This window comes from Nyctibius grandis, chromosome 7, assembly GCF_013368605.1.
Source record: "Nyctibius grandis isolate bNycGra1 chromosome 7, bNycGra1.pri, whole genome shotgun sequence".
NCBI lineage: Eukaryota > Metazoa > Chordata > Aves > Nyctibiiformes > Nyctibiidae > Nyctibius > Nyctibius grandis.
In genome coordinates this window covers 10,603,624-10,622,138 of record NC_090664.1, presented here as the reverse complement: position 1 = coordinate 10,622,138, position 18,515 = coordinate 10,603,624, and the positions used below count along the sequence as shown (strand labels likewise).

Here is an 18,515-nt window from a genome sequence, read left to right as displayed (position 1 = left end):
TTATTTTTGTTTTAAATTACTATCCTGCTTGCTGAAAATCCTGCTTTCCAGGAAAAAAAAAATGAAATAACATGCCAAAAGGAACCTCTTGCAGGCTCTGCCAGCTCTGGCTGACAAATTCAGGCTAGAGGATTACCACTGCTCTCGTGTACTCCAACCCTGCTTACACTGTAATTTGCTGATGCAGTGCACAAGGCGAGTGTGGCGTCAAAGGCCAGCTTCGGTTTCGCATCTTGCTCCCGCTACTGTATTTTTTTGTGTGCTTTGGCAAAGAGAGCTGCGGAGGCACCTGCGTGAAGCTTAAGTTGCGGAATGAAATCCGGGTTTAACATCTAGTTTAATCCTTTCTTTGCAGGGGATAGGGCAGAAGGGGCTGAGAACAAGACAAGCGACAGAGTGAACAAGAACAGGAGCAGCAACAGAAGCAGCTCCACTGAGGGGCTGGTGTTGGATAACCGAATGAAGCAGCTCTCCCTTCAGTGCATGAAAATCAAAGAGGGAATATGTGCAGGCAGAAAAGCTGCCCAGATTGGCTGAGTCCTTCTTGTGCCCTGTCCTGATTAAAGGGAGTATAAATATTTATACATGAACTTCTAAGTGTTTGAAGAACATTGTGCCAATAATATATGCCAAATCTTAAGCGTTTACTCTAAGAATTTGAAACTGCACTAAGTAGTCTAATTGATGTGGAGGGCTGAAGTTTTTATTCAGTAAATCCTTTGTAGGCCAGACAAGTTGTCAAATGTTTAAGCTGTGCTCATATTTCACAGACTTTGTAAATTGTTTTGTAGCAGCCTGGCTGAAGCAATAACTAGTAACGTTCCCGTGTAAATTCATGCCAGTCGGGGGTCTGAAATTCAAGCCAGACATTCGCAGAGAGCGGTTTGGCTTCAGTTTTGTAGAATGAAATGCTCTTTAGATACAGTGGATCTCTTTGAGTATAAGTGGCATATTCTTTAAACATCTGTATTTGTCTGTATTATGCTGAAACCGTAGAAATATTTTGTATACAGGAAAGCTGTTGCATGTGTGGGGTCTAAAAGCCTTCACTCTTCCCTTGGTGTTCACAGAAAGGATAAAGATGGGTCACACCTGTAAAAACGGGTGTTAAGAGACAGACAGACAGAAAGGGGATGGTAACACTCAGCAGTGGTAGGCCCTTTGTAGCCACCTTCCCAAGTCTGGCTTGGACTCTGAGGGTGATTCCAGTGACCAAAAAGAGTTGATTGGCCCCTTGCCCTTCCCCTCCCCTGAGAAGTGAAGTATTATTTTTCAGCACTTTATGTGTTTTTTTTTTTTTTTTTCTCGAAAATGAGAGTCATAGATGTGTTCAGGACAGTTATGATAAGGGATTCGCCCTTGAAATATGCATGAAGAAAAGGGATTGCCAGTGTAGATTGACAGTGTGTTCTTAAGCTTCTCTGTAGGTTGTACTGTGTGGGGTTTTATAACAGTCAAAGGGACTTGGGATTTTAGTATGCCCGAGAGAGTGTGTTCAATAAAACTAGAAAGGGCACGGGCATGTTTTGCCAGCAGCTGTTAGGCAGTAGTAGTGTCTGGTAATTATGCTAATAAGTGGTAGTAAAAATCCTAGGACTCTTCAGTTTTGGTGGCTAAGCATTTCTGAAAGCACCATTTTATCTAAGATGTCAGTTTATAGTGTTAATTTGATGGGAATTTTAGTATTGCCCCCAAAGCATTTTCTATTCTATGTTTTTGCAGTCCTGTTGTATTTCGTCCCTGCCACAGCTTGTGTATCTATTATCGAAGTTAATGTAAAATTCTTCACACTACAGTAAACATTTTTGTTTTCCACGGTTCATTTGGAGTCCGTGCAAGCTAAGTCTATCTCAAGCGCTAAGAACCGAATCTTCTCCCACAGCAAGTTTAGTCTTTACCCCCTTCCCATCGAAGACCACAGCCCGGTGTCACTCTGCTATTAGACTCCTTCGCAGTACATCGACAACTGCTCCCTCCTTCCAGCTCCCTGAATCCCTGCGTATGCGATTCACTTCTTATTCTGAACTGTGCGAGACCAGAGCTTTAGTCAAGTTTTCCAAACTCCCTTAGTACGCAGAAGAAGGTATGCTGTTACCTAACACTTCTGTACTTAATGCTGCTGTAATTTGCTGTAAGGCCATGCAGAACTGGAGGTAAAGAAACCTGTTTTCATAAAAATTAGATTCAACGTATTATAGCTGTTAAGCTGTAATAGCTTTAAATATTTATACAGTTACATCTTCTGAAGACTTGAAGGCTGAACTCCGCCATTGGTAGCATTTCCCAGCCCAATAAATGCTGAGGAAAGAAGTCAGTGGTTCCAGCTTCTGATGTGACCATTAACCTGGAGAAAAGCTGGGATGGACAGTATGAAATAGGAAATGAAAGCAGTACAGAAGTGCCACATTGTATTAAATGTTCTTACTTAAACTTTTGCAGTTAAGCTATTGTCCGTGCTGCATACAGTTAGAAAAATTAGCAAGGCTGTTTGTGGTTGAGTATCTTATTTTTGCAGACTTGCCAATCAACCTGTTACACTTTTCTGGGTTGTCTGGATGGCTTTTTGGTGGTGGTTGGGGTTTTTTTTTGGTTTGGTTTGGTTTTGTTTATTTGTTTAACCTCTCTTGCTATTGAATTTATTCTCATCTTGCCAGTTCTGACTGGAAACCCAAACTCCCTGCACTTGGGCAATGAATTAATTTAATGTTCAGCAGGATATAAAAGTAGTTATGCATGCTGCCTTGCATCTGTCCTGATCGGGTTCAGCTCCCAGCAGGGTAAAAGCACTGATCAGGAAGTACGAGAGGGTGTAGCACCCACCCTACCCTTACTTTTACACCACATTTCTGCAAGATTTGTTCAAAGATCTTGTTTGCAGCCTTGTTCCTTTGGCAACCCCCCGGACCTGGCAGGTAAATCACCCTTCAAACATGCAAACAAACAGGCAGAACTGCGTGTCTAATAAATTAATGGAAAACTAACTTTATTTTATACTTAGTAAAAGCCATAATGATAAATATGACAAAGGAACATGTCACTATGGAGTACAGGCAAACGAACACGCTTTCTCCAATTGGAGCTCTTTTTGCATTCTGAAGTGTGACACGATAGTGCCTTCATGGGTATAAAAATAAGCCTCTGGTGTATCAACGTATACATGATCACTTCAGCTGCCCTGAAGTGAGAATGTATAAAGCAAATGTTAACCTAGGAATTGTACTTCTCTTTGGTATTATCAAACAATTTAAATGTCCTTTTTGACTGAGCGATGAAAACCTCTACTGTACGTACACAAACTTAATTCTAACTAGCTGGCTGTTGAAACACCGCATAGATTGTGTGATCAAGTGCATAATTACTGTACAAAATAGTTACATGAAACTTGCATCAGGAAACTAGGACTGAATCTCAGACTCGTGGGGCCAAGGGGATAGAAGCTGTTGATACCACTCATCCAGGTACTACTGCTCATGGAGTCTTTGAGAGCTAATGGATTGGATTAACCAAGGACTAACCTGTGTCTTCCTAACAAACTGCGGGATGTGTTTCACCCTGAGCTACAAACAGCAGCATTATGGGGTCCTTTACGGAGCTTTAAAATAGGATTTAAAAAAAAAAAATACACAGAAAAGGCTTTGCAGTGCATAAGCAAGGAGAATGTCAAACCTTCTGAAGAGGCTATCATCTCCAGTTAACCCTCTGCTCCACTGACAGAGAATTCAAAATAATTTCTTTGTAGTAGTCCTCCCTTAGTGAATCAAAAACAGTGTAAATCATCTTAAAGCCCCTTACAGCAACTTTCATTTTGTCAGTTATCATCCCCCTCGTTCTGTAGCTCAGGCAGCAGTTCAGAACTGTACAGGGTGTGACAAACAACTTAAGAGTGCAGGATGCCTGGTGGTATATTTTAGGAGGCTTTGTATTTTAATGTTGTTTAAAAGCTTGAATTGCATGTTTACAGGCAGAGAAGACTTAAGGGTCGAGAGGTGCATGACTGACTGGAAGTAAAGTAAGATGGCCGATGTACCTTTGTTACAGTCTGAGCTGTTGGGCAGCTATTTCAGGCCTTATTCCTTTCTAGAAGAACTCTTGCTCTGTAATGTTTCCATGCCTGCATCAGCATCTAATATTCACTGTCATACAGATCAAAAATGCGAAATGGTGGAGGGGAAAAAAAGCTTAACCCCTACATATTGGTCTGAGGCTGTGTTAAAATCTAAGGATCATCAGCTCAGTCTCCAATAATTTTTCCAGATTTGTGGAAAAAAATACAGAAGTATGTATTTGACAGAGACATCAATGCAAATCTTAAGTGTTTACATGAACACTTTTTCCTAAGAAAAAAGAGCAAGACAATTTTGTTGTAAAATTCATTTGCCGTAACCAGAATACGTAGACTAGAATTTATAAGACTATTTTGTATTTCCTTTTAAATACTCCACCTGAGTGTTCTGTCCTACCTCTGAAGGGAAGCGTACAGCGATGGTATTCTAGTAGCCTGTGTAGGTGCAATGTCTGAATAGGACTTGCCTTATAAAGGACACTGATACTAAGCTTAAATCCTGTGCAGTTATGGGGATGAGCCCAACCCCCTGACTGTACTCTATGTGTAAGAAGTGTTTGGTGGGGACAGGATCCTTTGGCACTGCATACATTCCTTGCTTTTAGTTCAGTACAGTATGGAAGTTGAGCCTTATGCTTGTTTCATCCAGCATAAGCTTTGGTACTAGCTTGTGCTGAAGCAGGGGGAAGAAAAAAACCCTTCCTGCAGAGTAGATGCCAACTACAGAAGAAGAACAGATTTTACTGTAGGCAAGTCTACCAGCTTGATGTCAAACAGCTGAGGAGGTGCAAGAACTTAGTACTGAAAGCTGGCCATTCTGGCATCTGTCTTTTGTACTGTTAAAAATATACTCAGTTGAGACTTCCTACCTCCCTCTAACTTCATAAGTAAGTGATAAAAATACATGCAGGACTCCATTGCCACTCTGGTTCAGCCTGAGCTAAAAACTTAACACAAATTTGTAGGGAAAATGGCAGTTGAATGACATTTTCATTTTGTCAGGATGAAGCAGTCCTTGGCACCTATTCCCAAACACCAAGAATACACAAACAACCTGATTTGGTTTTTGCTCAGCTTGTACCTATGCTGTTCCCTGTGTTGATTTGTTGCAATAATCATCAAAACTTCACTGCAGAAGAAGGTAAGTCATGCCGTGACAAACTTGTCACAAATTTCCTAGCCCAGATGGTCTTTGAGAGAACTGCAGTGAGGAAGGCGTGTGTTTTCGGTGCCCTTTTAAAGCTAGACATTTGTTAAGCAGCTGTCTGATGAAGGAAATGAAACAAAAGGGATCTGTACTTTCTGGAGGGCTAATAGCAGACTTCCACAGGAACAATTTTAGCCAACAGATAATCTTTCTGGTGCTCCTATAGCACGTGTGCTCAGTTTCCCAAAGACCAAATGGCACCTGTGCACTTAAATAAGATTTAAATGCTGCCTTTTTGCTCAGAAAACTGCCAAACCAACCTGAATGGTACTATGGCTGTTTTAAAAACACCCTCTCCCACAACTGTTAAATATAGTAGAATTTTAAAGCCTGCCATTTGTAAAAAGACAAAAATTAATGCATTTTAGGATCAGTGAGGCAGTTAGAATTTAAATTAAAAACTTAGTTCTCTTTAATCCTCTTCAGATACAATGTATATAGATCTTCTAGAGGAAGAGCACATATAGTAGCCTTCTAAAAAAATCTTGTTGTGCACTAATCCCACTTCCACTATTTTCTTAAGAACTCTGACCCTATTCCTACTGCTGACACAGGCCAAGTGCTCAATTCATTCACTGGTTTCAACTTACAAGAAAAAAAGGTACCTTTTCAAAGCTGTCTTGTATAACAGGATCAGCACATACATTTCTTGCAGCTGTGGTTTATTAGGAGGAGAGGTTTAAATGATCCTTCCTCTACAGGCTGAATACTTATAAGAACGATGAGAATAAAACATTTCTTTGGTGGATGCTGATGGTGGGTAGTTCCCTGCCTCCTCCCACCAGCAAATGAGACTACCTCCGTAGATGCAGAGCGCCTTACAGTGCCACTTTAGAGGAAAACCTTTCACACCCGCTAAATGAAGGGGCTGCTGCACTGTCTGTACGCTACTGCTGGCTAACCTCCCGATTTTACTGCTGATCTGGATCAAGCTAGGTCTTACAGCTAGCAGGGAGAAAGCCATAGAATACCTTGTGCTGTAATATTATGTACTAAAGTAATACAGATCTGAAATAACAGCTCTCAAAGTACATGTAAAATGAGTGAAGCCCTTGCTTTTCTTTTAGAAACAGCTAAAGTGGGATCTTCCTTTTCCTTTACTCCTATATGTATGTTCTAGATAAGCTGAGCACAGTGGTCTGGAATACTACATGCTCAGCAGTAGTAAATTTACATTTAGATGTGAGAACTAGTTCAATGCTGAAAACATTCAGGACAGCAGCACAAATATGTAGTAAAAGCTATTTGGTCCTGAGACTGAATAAGCAGAATACACCAGAATATTTTTTCTTACATGTTTACTTTTAAGAATAAAATCTTAAACCCATATACCCTGTATTTTGGGAGAAGAGAATTTCAAATGTTAGTTTTTCTCCTAATTCACTAGACTTTGATTTGAAGTGTGGAAAAATTTAAATAAATTGAGTTCTGCCAGTTCATTTTAATTAGAAGCATTTTAGCCTGTTCACAAGCCTATTTAACAGTGCTCACTCCAACACCATAGCAGCAGAACCCCCAGCTAACTTGTCTACCACAATTAACTGGCCAGTCCGTGATTCCATGCTTTTGGCTATAACTTAGGAGTGTAATTTTCTTTATGTGTAGCAAGAGTTATTCACCTATTCTCAGACTGTAGGACAGATCAAATGGTAATGCACAGATCTGTCTCCTCACTGGAGCTGTGATACCTTAAGAGGAGTAGCACTGTTAAAATCTAAGAAAAAAGGACCCTCTTGTTGAGGCAGGAATGTGGTGGGGATAATGTTGTAAACTCCAGCGAATATGTTCTCCACTTCCAAGTAGCAAAATCCACACCTACGATAAAAGAAACCACCTGTTAGAATGAAGATCTGAAGTATGTTTCAAACCTCTAAGACTTCATTAAGTGAGTATTACCTGTAGTCACCACTGCTCTTTTTCTGAAAGCTGTGGGAACCGGGATCTCCTACTGTTGAGACGGTGACGAGTTCAAAACCAACGCTGTATTGCCTGCAGGTGACATGACAGACTGTTACTTTAGTTCTTTGGGTTATCAGCATTACCATGAAGAGGGCTATTTATTAAAAACTACACAGTATAACTGGAAGACATCTAAAAGTTTTGTCACATTTGTGACATAAAGGTTAAGTCAAACTTACCACGACATGAATGTAGAATTTGGAGAAAGACAGAATGCATTTCAGGTTCGGAACTAGACTACATGGAAAATGCCTGCTAGAAGTCTGCCTCTGCATTTAAGCAGACTTCAAGTAGTTAAACTTGTGGTGACACACTCCTGTGCCACACAGCACAGATCCTGGCGTGTGATCTGATCGCTGTCACAGAGGAGTCAATGTCTGTGATCTCAGCAGAATTCTCGTGTTGCACTATAACTCGGGACAGTTTGTCTACTACCTGTTAATGCATGTGACAGGCACCACTGCCCCTGTCATTCAAACTACCCAAATATGATCTGCAAGTGCAGAAAAAAATGCGTACAAAAACCCCGCTCAATTAGTGGAACAGTAGAGCCACACCTTTGCGCTCAACTTCATTCCATGAGAGGAGTAGTTTCCTCAGAGAGGGGAGGATGCATAGAGAAATGCTGCCATTTTGTGGTGCCCACTGTACAGTTTTGCAAAAGCTGAACACTTGACTGCATGTCAGGAGATGCTGCTGTTTAGAAGCGCTGTACACTGGTATTTTGAGGTAGATCATGAACTTTGCCAAAAGAATTTGACCTGCATAGGTCTACTCTATAGGGCACTGACATCCAATACTTCTAGCCTGTTAGTGGCAGAGTAAATGCACTTTCAGAGCTGAAGCTACTGCATAGGCCATTGTTTGAGAGCCTGCAATTAGCTCTACTACAAAAGAAAAGGAATTATGATTGTAATTAGTTTTAAGAGGAAGAAAAAGTCCTTTGTACGTTCTTCCCTTCTGTGCAAGGCCTAGCTCTGCTCAGACCCCAAAACTAAAGAGAAAGAAGGCTCCTGCTTTCCTTGTAGGTCAAGTAGCAAACGTGTAGGTTTAAATCACTATCGATGGTGAAGTTAGAAACAGTACTAAATCTTTCCACCGCCCATACCTTGGCTTCTGGATTTTCAGGGAGCCTCCCACCCTCCCCATGGAGGATACTGACACAGCTTTATCTTTAGCACGTAATGCTCTCGCTGTGTTACCACACGCTTATTCCTCTACAAACCTTGGTCCCCGTAGTTCAATTAGTAACGGTCCATTCTTGTCCAGCTGGAATTGATAAATGGGGTTATTTTTGTAGGTGTCTCTGAAATTTCCACATCCTCCAGCACTGTGACCTTTCCACTGTCCATTAACCTGAAAGAAGTCAGAAGTACAGAAAATACTTTATATCCTGAGGGTTTGTATTGCTTATTTATACACACAAACTTAAGACTAGAGGCTTCTCTCACTTTAGAGGTCACTGACTTTAGTAATCTCTCCTAATTTTTAAAGTGCAAGTGAAAGACTGTGTTAAGCATTCAGAAAGTTTCACTGTAGTCCTCCACTTACTTTGATCAAGTGTACTGTACTTTTTCAGCTTATATTAAATAAGTAACAAGTGACTGTTTCTGACTATGACAAAATGCATCTAACAAAAGATCTATATTCCTATCTATCCCATGACTACTGGACTATGCAGGTTATTTTTTATGCTCAGACACTCCTCTGTCACACTAAATGAGAAACAACAGCAGTACAGGAAATACAATGCTACCTGTGTTGTACCTTTGCTTTTGAAATCGCTGCCTCCAGCCCTATCCGTTCACCTCTATGCGCTCTGAGAACCAGCACTACAGGGACAAGATCTCCATAAGGACGTATTCCGCAAGGACAAAGACATACAAGAGGAAAAATGCTGCTCAGACTTTGAGAAACAGGCCATCTGTTTGCAAGTTCCGCCTGCTAGTCATTGAACGGAAAGGTTAGATTTGTAAGACATGCCAGGCGTTCACACAAATTTATAGCCAAGATCTATTTCTCCTGTTACTTCCCTCTTTCTGTCAAATCAGCAAGGAGCAACATTTTTTCTTGTGATTTGATTTTTTCACTCAGTGTCCAAAAGCCTCAAACATTGCAAGCTTTGAAGCAAGGGGGATTTCTCCCCCATCATGCTACTACCCAGGAACCTAACGGTGCTGTGTGCAGTTAGCTTTCCAGGCCTTTTCCACCTCCGCTGCACTTAGTTCCAGAAACGCCCCTAGGGCTTGGTGAGCTCCAGAGGTGACCTCTCAACTTTAGTATAAGATCTCTAACAGAAACTGCTTTTACTGGTAAACTGAATTAGTTATCATCTGCTTGTTTTTAAGTGTGATGAGTGCTAAGCAAGCACCAAATAAGCATTAAGCACAGGTAATTAACTTTTTGTATTTAATCATAATGACAGAGCTGGCCTTGGATAGATGGAACATGCCAGTTATTTGAATACTAGACAGATATCTTCAAATAATTAACAGGAGGTTTCCACATACTTAATTTTCTTTTGAAACATAATACAACATAAAACAGATGTCCTGCCTCAAACAGGCTGGTCACCTTCAATGAGTTTTTGACCTCTTAAAGCATTCCCCCAAACTAAGCCCAGTTTTTAAGAGCTAAAAAGGACAGTGGTTTCTGGGAGCACCAAGCAAATCATCTCACTGTTCCCAGGAATCTCTCTAGGCACTTGCCATTCACCAGAACAGGTTAGCTTCAAGGGGCTGTTCCAGAAATAACAACTGGTATGAAACACTGTCTGAACACAAGAGCCTAGCTGCAAGCCAACGTGTCCCCCTGACCACGCAAAGTAACGTAACCCTTGGCTTCAGGCACGAGCATCCTAGAAAATGGACTGTTCCACTGTGGCTCAAACTAGTCTTGTTTCTCTCTTCCTGAAAAAGTTAGTTTGGAGAGAAGACTTCTGCCTGTAGTAGGACTCCCCAGGGTATGCACGGTCAGCCCAGAGATTAAAGTGAACCGCTGCTGGCTTATTCTTTCTTGAGGACAAAATTGCTAATACATGAAAATACATGCAAGTTACTTTATCCTGTGAGCTCTTGGCTATATTTATACTTCATCTGAAGGTATAACCGCAGCTCATGTTGACAGCTGAAATATGAACAGCAGCTGGCCCCAAAACCGCCTGGGCTTCTGACTTAATTTCAGTCACGTTTTTTGCTCTTGCCCCTGCTGCTGTCCTCTCAGGGAGCATTTCTACACGAAATGTACTGTGGGTACATCGCCTTGATTCTGTTCGGCAATGCGAGTGCTTATCCCAGTGGTTACAGACCTCTGAGATGCCTTCACAAAATTTAGGAACAGTAATGTGTTGTGATATTGCCATGCTAAGTCCATTTGTCACGGTCTTGCTTCTGGTGCCTTTGGTTTACCGTTGCTGATTTTGTCCCATCATGCCAGGAGTTTTTCCAAGAAGATCAAGCAATTCTCTCAAGGGAAAACAAGCAATGCTTCTGCAGGGTTTTCACTCTGCAGTAGTGCTAGCACAATCTATCTGATCTCTGCAGGGTAATTACATATTAGGGTACACATTCTAAAGGCCAGTCCATTCTACAAAGGCTTTACAGTCTATCTGCAATGGTACAGCTGTAATGACACAATCTGCAACAAAGGTAGAGCTTATATACCAAATGCCAGTGGAAGTTAAGCCACCATCCATATAGAGTGGTGTGAACAGAGTGAGCCAGCCCAAGGACTTCTGTGTTGGTATGAATTATGCTAATAGTGCAGCTAATTGTTTGGAAAATTATATGTAACTGGAATACAGGATTGGTCTTGTGCTAATGATGCTTAGATTAAGCTTTAGTTAAGAAGTTTCATTTGTTAGAAGATGGCCTCAGCTGGCATTTTTGGGCAGTAGTATAAAAGTATATTTAAAAACCTTGTACATCTCAAATACGGAAAAGGCAAACTAGAATTATTATCCCGTGACCCAAAAAAAGAAAATATTTCTTTACCCGTTTGGAAATGGTGTAAGGTGTAGGAATCTTGGAAAAGGTGAATTTGCACAAGGAATACACCTGTGTTGTAAAAGAAGCAGCTGGTCACACATTCATCTTGCACTTTTCATATGAAATCATAACATGTTAAGCTGGGACTAACAAGACTTAGTTCTACTTAATTTTTACTAAAAAAAAGCAAAATGGAAACAATCGGCATTTTACTTTTTTCAGTGACAAAAAGAGACATCTAGCATTGATCATCGCATGACTCAGCAGTTATAGAAAAAGCCAAATACTGAGTCCAAGGACTTACAGAAGTCAAAAAAACTTTAAATCTTAACTGAGATCTAAAATAGGCTTATTTTGGATACGTAGAGAGCCAGTGCTCTGCCTGTACACAGATATTAATTTTTTATTCTAGGAGATAGAAGTATTTTTCAGCTGATTTCATTACTAAAATTTAATTACTAAAACCACACACACTATATTGTCTTAACTACAATGGAGAACATTATCAAGCACTTAGTGGTTCTGCTCCATTATTCATAGCCTCCCTCCCCAAAAATAGCAGTATTGATCCAGAAGTACACTTTTGTAATCAAACTTACAAATAAAGGACGCTTTCTAGTTTGATTGTTTACCTTCATTATGAAATCAACAGTACATACCCTGATGGTGTAATGGATAGTGTTTTGTTTCTCATACTGGGACACCACTAAGGTAAACGTATAGGATCCTGGAGAGGTCAGCTTTATCTTGGTCAGATAATGAGGACTGTTGATCCGAATACCATCAATATACGGAGGAGGATCAGCTGAAAAAGAAAAGGACAAACACTTTTCCCCAATCAAAAAATCCCCCAGCTTGGTAAACTTCTTAGCCATTTTATATCAGTGAATTTTGCCAGGAAAGTCAGATGGTTGGTACTAAGGTTAGACTGTAAACAGACCTGGGCACTCTCAAAAGAATAGATCCTCAAGGTTTGCTCGTAAAAAGGACAGATAATCTTAAGAGCATCTAGGATTTTCAGGAAAGGTACATCACACATGACAGGACACAAATTCTGCACTTGAAAGTACAGCTTAAGTCCCATGACTTGCAAGAACAGCTTATCCATCTCCCACCAATGCGACTACTCAAAGGAGACCTACGGTGATTATGTTGAAATTTAAAGAGAAAGATAAGGAATGTTTGAGCTCTCTTTAAAAATTTCTCTGAGGATTCTGTTCCTTCTCCACTGGCTGGACAGACTGCAAACTGCCAAAATCTTTGGCCACTGGGTAAAAAAAGACTTTAAAACATCTTAATTTCTTTAACTAAATCACACACATTTTCTCACTCTCTCTCCAAATCCTTGTGATCATTACACAGCTGTAGTTGGATCCCAGTACCAATGTACAAGCGGTACTTATTATAAACATCCCAGATATTTACTTTTACAATGTAGATAATGTAATTTGTTATTTGGCCTCTAATTGGTTCTTTTCAGACTTCTTTTAATTTCAGTGAAGCAGGAACGAGACTAGCCAATTACTTCTATAGGCCCAGGATCAGGTCCTTTTATTTTCTTCCACAAAGCAACATGGGAGAGGGAAAAGGATTAATATAAAACAATGAGCAGCTTAGCAATGGGACATCTCGGCCTCACTGCCAAAGGATTAACCTGCTTTGTTCTGATCTCATTTTTAACAGATGGTAAAAATAATACTGCAGCTTGACCAATCTATTTCCACAGAAAAAGGTTTTAAACGAGTTTGAGCTCGTGAGATTAAAAGTTCATAAAAGAGTTTGGGTAGCAAGACAAAACATACGTATCATCCGGTTCTTGCTAGTGGTCTTGCTGGAAGATTGTCTCTTTCAAGCACAACTGAACAATTCCCTCCACTATACAAACGTGTTTGGTTTGCCCACTTAAGAATGTTTCCAGTAAGACAGCATGTAAAATCAGCACTGCTATAAGTACTAGCAACACCAGAAGCAAGTCTTGGGCTGTAAGGAGAAGCAGATGCTTTAACAAGATCAGCTCTTGCAAAAACAGATGATGATTTGGTCAGGTCTCAACAGATGCTTTCCGCAGAAAGACAGCTTGGATTCTAGGGGAACTGGTGGGAAGAGTTCACTGCACAAGACCAGAGACGAACAATGCAACCCTTACCAGCCATTCTAATAGGAGAAAAAACCCACAAATTCCACTCTTTGGTGAAAGCAGCTTTAAAAGCTACTCTGTAATCAACCGTTGCTATTGCCTGTTGCATGAGCAAGCTACCTGAACGCAACCTGGGTTCTAAAGAGGTTCCCTATCTGTAAAAGCAACACGCCAAATCCTACCTGCCTTAGGATGCACCTTCACTGAATTACTCCAAGGAATATTTTTACAGAGATCTCTAACTTTATGTAAAGAATAAATAAAAATATTATATTATTAGCTCTACCTTAAAGTTGCAGCCTACACTATCCATTCAACCTGGGCATTACCTTTACCTTCTGTGTCTCAGCCTGTGTTTTGGACCTGCTATCTGTCTTGAAATAAAACATACATGGCTTTTATGCAACTACAACAAAGCTCCAAAAGCCAAGCCCCTTCTTCTAAAGGTGAGTAGAATCTGACCTATAATGACCAAGAGTAACACTTTGATAAAATTTGAATATCTAAATATTTTTCTTAAACATTCCATACCTGATACTTTGAAATACGTTGAAGTATTCAGCTGTATCTCATGAGCTTGCTTAAGTACTTTACTAAGCCAAGTTCATAGGACAATTAACCTTGATTATTTTCACTTAGTGCAAGCTGTAACCCTTTAAATAATTTCACAAATGTGGGAAATAATTATGCTATCAGATAAACAGAAGCACAACATCTGTTCCCTCTAAGCATTAACTACTGCCACTGCAAAAATAAACAGAACAATAAAGAAAATGCTGCCCCAAAGTGTCAGCAGGACTACACAGACCTCTTAGCGTGCTTCCAGCATGTACAGCTTGGTTTACTCCTTCAGTGTAGACTGTTGAAGGTGGTCAAACAGGGCGAAACAACTGTTTCAGAAGATTGACCTCTTGGTGTGAGGTATCTAGTTTTAAAGCAAAAAGTGCCTTTCCTCTACACAAAATCCTTTGCAACTCTTCATTTATTTCTAACACCATCTTCTTGACAATTAAGGTACACTAACCTGGATAGTAAACTTTTTTGCCATCAGTCTTGTATACAACCATCGTAATGAATTCCCGATTGTGTGCAAAGTCATCCTATAAAAAACATAAATCAAGTAGAGTTGTAACACTTCTGTGGAACGTAACTAATGCTTAAGCAGAATCAAGTACATATTCTGTCATCCCCTTCGATCACCACATCACTGATATTTGTATTTACTAAGATACCTGATCCGATTCATTAAAAAAAATACCTGAAAAACAAACTGCCACTAATTTCACTTGTAACAGTTCAGAGTTATTTCATTACCTTTATGGTGGAGAATATAATCACCTCACTCAAATTTTTACTCTGGGTCTATTTCAACAATCTTGTATACAATTATGTGTACCTGCTCAATTTAAAATTTATACATATACACAGGTGTACATACTTGAACACAAAAATATAAGCAGTAATATACTAATAACATAGAAAGCTATATAAAAAGATTTACAGAAGATATTCTAGAACTCTCAATATAGAAAATGTAAGAAAGAACCTGGCACCTTATCTGTGATGTGCCTGCTAAGCAGAACCCAGACAGCAGCACCACCCTGTGGACACTGGACCTCCAGTTTGTACTGAGGATTATTAGCCAGGCTGTAGGCATCCTTCACTGGACCTTGCTTTGCATCCCAAGTACTAAAAGTAATACAGAGACGTTATTAGGCGAGTAAGATACTAACTCATGCTTTGAAAACTAACTCCAAATCCTACATATGTACAGAGCTATCCGTTATCAGTAACAAAGTTACTGAAGGCTAATTTTCTTCAGGAATCTATGACAGTGGTTACGTGACACATTCGTGTCAACAGCATTATCTTACAATTCTGTTTTATAAATTACTTTACTACAATACAAGCCTGATAACAAAAAATGCTAAATACAAACAGCTTGGCTGTTTGTATGGTGACTGCAACCACACAAAGCACAGAAAAAGCTGAGCCATTCAGGGAGCCCAGGCTAGCCAGTTACCGTGATGATTGCACACACATTTATTATTAAGGGAAAAACATCTATGCTTTTGTAACTGTAAGACTCCATATGTAAGCTACGGTTAGTTCCAAAAGCTTGCCATTTTTCTTCCTCCAGTTTTTTATTCAGATAATTTTTCTTTTAAAATTTGATCTGGTTTATGTTTGGAAGGGTGCCTGCACGAAGTGTTAAAAATCTTTGAGGTATGCCATTGCAAAATCTGCCTCCTGCCTCATGAACTGTCTAGACAAGGAAAATAAGGTATGAAAAAACAAAAAGTGATGATGACTGAATGCAAAGTGTGGCACGCTGGGAAAAGAAGTGGATAAAACTATTCGTAAGTCCCATTGACCCTCCCACACTTTTAGAACTGAACAGCATGTGTGGAAGGCTCCGTTATCAACCAAGCTTCGAATTAGCACCATCATTACTCCACTTTTTATGGCAATTGCCACTGTGCTACGCATTTCCCTACACAGAGGTACGACAATCACTAATAATATAAGGAAAGACAGACTAGTAGATGAGCTTTGAGATTAGCATACACATTACCTCATCTTGTTACTTCACCACAGTGTATTTTAGAATTAATTTGAACACAGAGATGGGAGGAGCCTTTATGGATAAAGCTCAGCAGTCGCACTATGGATGAAGTAGCTTGTGCAGAGCTAACACACACAGCAACAGTATGAAAGCAGTGGTAAAGTGAAATATAGCAGAGTGGAAAATTAGAGAAACCCTTGCTTTCAGAAACCGAGACACACACTTATCTCAAACAGGGTGACAAAAAAGACTGAAAGTGATGGATACCAGGTAGGAAACAGGTATCGTGTTCAGAAAAAAATCAGCAGGCAAGGAAGGTTACTTATGATAACTACGACTGGTGAAAAACAGAATTAGTTAAACTACGACATCAGTGAAGACACCCTATAAACATGACACACGCTGCACAAACAACTTGCAACTGGCCAGGAAAATGAATTCCAAATAAAAACCAGGTCACTCAAGCACTGTCTGGTCACTGCCTAAAGACAGACTGCACAAAAATCTTATTTCTATTCCGACAGATGTGGGACAGAAGTCAGAATCTCGTTACATAACCTCAGGACCACAGCATCATCAAAAAGGTCACTGGAATTTCAACAATGTTACAGAAGTAGTCAAAAACAAAGCCTGGGCTTAGAATTTAAAAGTGTAAAGGTAGGCTCAAGGGAGCATGGCTGGAGTCCAACCTCTTCAGCTGTAACTCAGAAGAATGGATGAAAGGAAACACCACATCAGAACATCTAGTCAGATATCGACACAAAACTTTATCTCTTGGACCAACCTGTGAATACACGTAGATTCTTTAAAGAGACTTGGGTTCCAACTCAAATAAATAACATCGTAGTACTGGCACAGGTCCTCCCAGGCAATCCAGAAAATGCCTAAAAAGGAAATGCTGTTACTGTTTCCTTACCAGATACCTTGGTTTTCAAAAGTCTCTTTCCAGGCAAATGATCTAGCTTATATAAACCCACATTTCTGCAAAACTCAGTAGTAACATCTGCATTGCCTAAATTTCTAAATTTAAACTTAACCCCCAAAACAAGTTAAACCCAGAAAACAAGTTAGTCTGCTTATCATCATAGACTTTCTGAAGGTGTCAGAATGCTTTTCATTCTCAAGCACTACACAGAAGGCATGAGATAATCTGTTGTATTGGAAGAGACATCATTAATTAATTGACCTGCCTTCCCCTGTCCTGGGTTTCTGAAAAAAAAAACAAACCCAAAAACAAACCAAAAAAACAACACACCCAAGAAATTACATAGTCAAACAGGTTTCCCCAATTCAACAACCTACTTCAATAGTCATCCAGCACAATCAAGTATTCAATCAACACGTGAGTACGTTCGAATGTATTTCTAAGCTACTTTATCCAACATCTACGTGACTTGCTTTAGCACCCTGAATCTGCTTCATCTTTACAAAATTCTCATGCATTTATTCTAATTCTCCATAGCTCCATTAATTGCAACTCCAGCCAACAACACTGCCTGCAAGCTGACAGATTCCTGATGAAACGAACTCTCAAAAAGGGAAGAGCCTTATAATTCAAGTCTCTGACACAGGCAGTTGCAGATCTTGCAGCACTGAAAAAAAGTGTAGTCAGAATAGCCACACATTTAGACAACAAGACCAGAATGTAAATCCAGTCAGAAGAAACAATTGCCTTAAAATTATTAATGCAATTTTATATACACTTTAACTACTAAATATAAATTCCTTACTGAACAAATCAGTAAATAAATAATGAGATAATCTCTCATAACTGTCACAAAGACAGGGCTGCTATTCTTATATTTAAATATCAGAAGTTTTTCTTACACATTTGCATGAGGCTCATCATTAAATGCTATAATTTAATGGTTTTGGATGCATACTGTTGTCAAAATAAAACAACACTGAACGAAAGGGCTCCCTCACAGAGAGGGACAAACAGCAACTAGGACACTATAAAAGAGCAGACATCTCTGAATGTAAAACGCAGCTCCTGCAGAATTTCTAAACTGACAGCAACCTGCCCTTCCACCAGGAAACCCACACTGACTTTCCAGATGCTACACTCTGCTGCTCCCTAGGGAAGATGGGACAGGACAACACTGGGCATCATTCCAAGTGGTTTCTCTGGACAGTGACATAAAATCCCACTTACCTCCACAATGCATAACCTCAAAAAAAAGGCAAGACTAATTTAAACACTGATTACAGTAAGCATGTTGATACATATTTGCAAATGTTGGAGGAAAAAACCCACAAAAAGTCTATTCATGTATTAAAAAGCAGCATTACACAGCTTATTGTCAGCATGTTATCTTTGCACTGACTGAACTCCCCCATGCCTAGCTACTGAAATAGCAACACTTAAACAAGGAGGTGATTTCTTGTCAATGAATGAAATATATTAAACAGTCCAGATTATTTAAACCCCAGAGAAACCTGAAATGACAGATTCAAATACACAAATACTTCCTAAACTTTTGGGCTATTTAGTTTCTAGTATTTGGTTTTACTCTCCCTCTACTTGTGCTTAAGCATTTCTTTCCACCTTCCTGCAGGAACACACCACAAAGATCTATGCTATCTGAAAAGACAGT

The 18,515-nt window shown here is 39.8% G+C and overlaps 2 protein-coding genes across 5 annotated transcripts in view; one reads left to right on the top strand and one right to left on the bottom strand.

Moving 5' to 3' along the window:
• Window positions 1–1,822, top strand: part of SH3BP5 (SH3 domain binding protein 5) — a 54,049-nt gene extending 52,227 nt beyond the window's left edge. Inside the window, exon 9 of the mRNA XM_068404723.1 lies at window positions 356–1,822. Coding sequence (XP_068260824.1) covers window positions 356–537 — 182 coding nt within the window. The 3' untranslated portion in view covers window positions 538–1,822. The remainder of the gene's footprint in view (window positions 1–355) is intronic.
• Window positions 1,823–2,966: 1,144 nt separating this feature from the next.
• The window catches only part of CAPN7 (calpain 7), a 36,572-nt gene continuing 21,023 nt past the window's right edge, over window positions 2,967–18,515 (bottom strand). For 3 of the 4 annotated variants that reach the window (XM_068404719.1, XM_068404720.1, XM_068404721.1), the window contains 8 exons: window positions 16,703–16,802; window positions 14,906–15,041; window positions 14,377–14,452; window positions 11,875–12,020; window positions 11,222–11,284; window positions 8,455–8,585; window positions 7,167–7,259; window positions 2,967–7,085 (listed from right to left, as the gene is read on the bottom strand). In XM_068404719.1, coding sequence (XP_068260820.1) covers window positions 6,941–7,085; window positions 7,167–7,259; window positions 8,455–8,585; window positions 11,222–11,284; window positions 11,875–12,020; window positions 14,377–14,452; window positions 14,906–15,041; window positions 16,703–16,802 — 890 coding nt within the window. In that variant the 3' untranslated portion in view covers window positions 2,967–6,940. The remainder of the gene's footprint in view (window positions 7,086–7,166; window positions 7,260–8,454; window positions 8,586–11,221; window positions 11,285–11,874; window positions 12,021–14,376; window positions 14,453–14,905; window positions 15,042–16,702; window positions 16,803–18,515) is intronic. The other variant, XM_068404722.1, reaches the window with a different exon arrangement.